This window comes from Limulus polyphemus, unplaced genomic scaffold, assembly GCF_000517525.1.
Source record: "Limulus polyphemus unplaced genomic scaffold, Limulus_polyphemus-2.1.2 Scaffold345, whole genome shotgun sequence".
Taxonomy (NCBI): domain Eukaryota; kingdom Metazoa; phylum Arthropoda; class Merostomata; order Xiphosura; family Limulidae; genus Limulus; species Limulus polyphemus.
The window spans coordinates 673,692-678,960 of record NW_013665955.1 but is presented as its reverse complement, the minus strand read 5'-3'; the positions used below and the strand labels follow the sequence as shown (position 1 = coordinate 678,960).

At 34.9% G+C, this 5,269-nt stretch overlaps 1 protein-coding gene across 1 annotated transcript in view; it reads left to right on the top strand.

The window, feature by feature from the left end:
- Positions 1-249: 249 nt before the first annotated feature.
- Positions 250-5,269, top strand: part of LOC106457556 (peroxidase-like) — a gene marked incomplete at its 5' end in the record, with an annotated part of 36,326 nt that continues 31,306 nt past the window's right edge. Inside the window, 4 exons of the mRNA XM_013916988.1 lie at positions 250-341; positions 999-1,107; positions 3,435-3,652; positions 3,987-4,157. Coding sequence (XP_013772442.1) covers positions 250-341; positions 999-1,107; positions 3,435-3,652; positions 3,987-4,157 — 590 coding nt within the window. The remainder of the gene's footprint in view (positions 342-998; positions 1,108-3,434; positions 3,653-3,986; positions 4,158-5,269) is intronic.

Below are 5,269 nucleotides of genomic sequence, written 5' to 3'. Positions count from 1 at the left end.
ATATATATATACTAAAATAACTTATTTTTTCTCATTTATATTACCTCATTTATTATGGCTTATCAATAAATCTTTTGGCAAAGAAGATAATGATTACACTCTCATCTGAAGATCGAGCTTTCAGACTCTCAAACCAGATTATTTCAGTTATGGTCAAAATGTAAGAAGAAAGAGAAATAAACAGATAAATCCAAATAAGTCGTAAGAATATTCATAAAATAATATTGATATATTTCTCTGTTGCCACAGTTTAAAGTTACGAGCACCAGGTGTCGGAGGAGAACTCTGTATTACTTATGACGACATCAACAATGCTATCCACGAGGCACGCAGACACGTGGGTAAGTTGAATTTGTAGGTATTATGAAATGATGAAACAATGTTTTTTGTGTTTTTTTTTTTCGTTACTGATAGTCTTTTTGCTGTATATTTTGTCACGGGTAAGTTGAGTTATGTTGTATTTTCAATCAGTTATTTTGTTCTTCATTAAGGGTTATTTTTAATCTGTGGTTTACCATGGTTAGGATTAACTAAGTTATGTCATGATCTGGTTGTGTTATTCTTAATTATGAGTAAGTTTTATTATTTGTTCTACCATTGGCAAGTTAAACTAAGTTTCATTACGGGTAAGTTTTATTCTTCTGTGATTTATTACGGGTATGTCGGCTTGTTTACTTTGTTTATTTTGGACGATGTGGATATTAGTTTATCTTTAAGAATTGAGTAAGTATAGGTTTATGGCAAGATAGTAAAACGTTTAATATACAAATAAGATGTATTGTTAGAACGATATAATTATTTAATAAATATTTGAAGCTTACCCTAAACGATTTTATAACACTTCCCCACAACTTACTTAATAAAACAAACAAAAAGTAATGCATAGCACATTTTTTTTATCACAGAAACAGGCACATAACAGCACAAAAACAGTAATAAAGTACGTAACGCCGGATAAAAATAAAGAGTATATGATTTAAGTTTATGAGTCTTCTTAGGTCATCCACATCGAGAGATTCACGAGCTGTCCTCTGACCTACCAAAACCTAAACATATTGCTTCGGCCGCTCTGGTCCTAGAAGAAGCAACCCGAATCCTTGCTCAACGGTAAGTACTAGTTTTTTTGTGTTTTTTATAATTATTTTTTAAAAACTCATGACAGCTTTCCACTGGTTTACGTGGACATTTTGACCCCGTATTGGTCACTTAGCCTATGTCATGTATAGTGGTTTTGCCACTCTTGTTTAAATTCTCACTCTGAAATGAATTATAGAATTTCAAGATCTCGGGGCCATACCTCAAAGAAAATAGCTGGATATTTAATTCATAAGAAGGGTCATCGAACAAATGGAATTCGGCCAGTCACAGCGACTGTTCTGAATTGGCTACAAGTGTCGTTAGCAGAATATAGAGCCTCTTCCAAAGCATCGTATAGGTTTTAAGGACATCTGGACCAGAAAGATCATAGTTCACAACATAAGCAGACAACCAATATTCGCAATCCTAAATATATCTGCTTTGAAACAGAAACAGATGTTCGCAGCCGCAAAATGCTAGTGTATATAAAGTTAAAAACAAGAGTAGCATGTATGCCAGACACTCAGTAAAATGCCTTCACAGCAAGGCACCAAACATCTAGTCTTTAACAATGGCAGGAACACGTGCAGAGGACCAACAACATGTTATTGTTGTTTTTGCGAAATTTTGTGCAAAGCTATCCGTGCTAGCTGTCCATAATTTTGAAGAGATAGGTTAGAGAGAAGAAAGCACTCACCGCCAACTCGTGCGCTACTATAATCGAATGGTAGGATTTGACCATCATTGTTATAATATAATCACAACTCCTAAAGTCCAGAGAAATGTTTTTCCGACGGTAACGGGGCTCAAATCATGGGACCTCGAATCCATAGTCGTTATGTAACGTAATGCTATTTTTGCATCTTTTCAAGTGATTCTAGACACGAAGGATGCCTCAGAACCTTACCGATGTTTCTAAGGATGTAATCGCTCATTTTACTCTAAATTTCACACACGCTTATCTTACTCCTCTGAAAAATTGGGTAATATAATTTTAAAATGCATTGGAGATTATATTGATGATTTTGCTATAAACTGATTTTAACGAAAGTGCTGGGAAAGCTTTTTTTTCTTATTTCAAATATTATACCAAGAAAAAGGTGAACTTGTATTTTCTATTAAAAAATTTCACACAGAAAGATCTTATACACGTTAGGTTTTTTGTTCGTTTTTTCTTGCGAGTTTCTATTTTAGAAACCTAAAATTGATCTAACTTGAAGCCAGGCGTACTGCGGCTTGTATGAAAAGCATTTTATTAAGGCTATAGCTAAATCGTGATGCTCTACTTAGCCACTATGTCCTAACCAAGATGTAGGTTCCATTTATGAAAGTTACCAAACGATCCGACCCCTGGTGGCTCAGCGGAAAGTCTGAGGGGCTTATAATGCTAAAAATAGGACTTCAATAGCCTTTATGAGCAGAGCACTGATAGCCCATTGAGTGGCTTTTAGCTTAACAACAAACAAACTAACTATATAAACGATCCCAGATATGATTAGGATTATAATTACTTGGGTTGACTGTTGTTAACCAATGACAAGATAGATTATACGTCACGTGAAGATTGTACTCTGTTTTTCGGTAAAGTGTGCTGACTAATACGTATTTATTAAACAACTTATTTTGGTTCGAACCTAGCATTTTTCTACTTTATTTCTTGGCAAACATTGCTCACTAGGGTTGTGAATTTGGAGACTTCTGTTTAACGGGGATGGGAGAGAATACGATATTTTGTGATGCTCAGAGAATACGTAAACAATAAATGATGGTTTATTAGGTTCCACAACATCCGTGTTCGTACAGTATTACCTTTCTTACGTTATTGTTGCTACTGTGTATATAGTTCCTTTGTTAATACAATATTACCTCTCTTACGTTATTATTGCTATTGTGTACATAATTCTTTTGTTAATACAGTATTACCTCTCGTACAATAACAATGCTCATACAGATATTATTTGTCTTTCATCATTGTTGTCATTGCTCCTTTGTTAATACAATATTACCTCTCTTACGTTATTATTGCTATTATGTATTGCTATTGTGTATATAATTCCTTTGTTAATACAGTATTACCTCTCGTACAATAACAATGCTCCTACAGATATTATTTGTCTTTCATCATTGTTGTCATTGCTCCTTTGTTAGTACATTATTACCTCTCTGACGTTATTATTGCTATTGTGTATATAATTCCTTTGTTAATACAGTATTACCTCTCGTACAATAACAATGCTCATACAGATATATATGTTTTGCATCATTGATGTCATAGCTAGTTTTTATATTCCTTCCTATATGTATACATACATTGTTACAATCTTATTTGACATTTCCTCATTCTTCTGCTTACACAGATATAGCTTGTCTTACGATGCCATTGTTAACGGTCTGCCACAAATTGATACATCTAAAACGGCAGTGAAAGCGATCTGTCCTACCTTCCTAAAGCCAGTGAAGTGCGAGATAAGCCGTTACCGGACTCTGACAGGCATGTGCAATAACCTGGAAAACCCTTCCTGGGGCAGTGCACGGTCGGCCATGCTCAGGTATCTCCCTCCAGCTTACAGTGACGGTAGGTGGCGCTCTTGTTTGTTTATTCTTGTTGTTTTTTATACGTAAACTACCTATATTAATAATGCTTGGAGACGGCTTGAATGGGTAACCAAGAAAAACTTGTTTGTACTTGTACTTGGGCCTGATGATAACAGAACGTTGTCGAAACGTTGTACATTTGCTGTTATGTTAAACTTATATTAAAGTTTTTCTTCATACCCATTCAAGCCGTCTCCAAGCAATATTAGTCTCAAAGTGGGTTCCTCGTCATCGAATTTGAATACCTATATTAATGATCAGTATACTGACCGATTATTCCATCTTAATACTAACGATAGTTACGTCTACTACAGGTATTTCCGTTCCAAGACGTGCTGTAGATGGATCTGAGCTGCCAACACCTCGTGCAATCAGTTTTGTTATGCACCATGACGTCAGCCAACATGACCAACAGTTATGCAACATCCTGGTAGCTTGGGGTCAGATGATTGACCACGACATGACCTTTGCTTCTCCAACTTTAGGCAAGATTTTTTTTGTTATCAAAACTAAGACTGTTTGTTTTTATACAAAGAGATGTCGATCTCAGAGAAATGCAAAGCAGGATATTCAATAATGTTTTTTTTATTATGGAAGCATAAAAATCTGACATAAAATGGAACATGAAGTATTTTTAATTTAATTTATTTATTATTATAACTTTTTTTGCAGTTTAGCGTAGTTTTTTACTGTTTTCGAGATTATGCAAACAACTACACTTTTGAAGAAACACTCGAATACGAAAATATTTCTCGCTTCTTTACAAAGGGTTACTCGCTATGAGAACGATTTACATTGTTAATGTATGTCGTCGCAAGTGCCAGCCGAAAGAGAACCTTTTGACCCAAAGTCATTGCGATGAAATTAGGCAAGTCTCTTGGTATCGTTAATAAAAATTCGCACAAAAAGTTGACGCACAAGCCAAAGATTAATATTCTAACAGTCACATCTTGAAATTAATGAATATTTTTATGAGAAAGATGGCCAAAGAAACTGGGATCGCAGCAAATCCCATTCCACCATATTTATCAAATCTCCTGATGCAGCTTCAGTGTACTTATTGTTTGCCTAATTGTGGTCTTGACAGCCAAATTCCAAATACAGCTGTGGAAAATTTCCCAAAATCTGTGGTATAAGGCGAAACATTTTTCGCATTGGAAATTACTGTATTCGCCAGTAGTGCGTAATTCTAGCTGATTGATACCGAGAGATGATAGAGGAAGTATAAATCTAAGGGCTGCATGGGATCTGGAATATCGGTTTTTTTTTATTATAGAATATTAAACTACAATAATTGTTTTTAAGTTTTAATTTTATGATAATACGAACTTTCACTTGATATGAATTCTCACTAACATAACACACTTCATACATCCTCAGTTTAAAATGTATTCTCACAACTAAAAACTCTTGTCTTTGGGGTGCCAACCTCCACTAGTAGACCCTCATTATTAATAACTTGTGTCTCTGTGGCACCAAAAGTTTCTAGTACATTATTAACAATAATGTCTAGTGTCCTTGAGGCACCAACCTCCTCTAGTACATTATTAACAATAATGTCTAGTGTCCTTGAGGCACCAACCTCCTCTAATATATT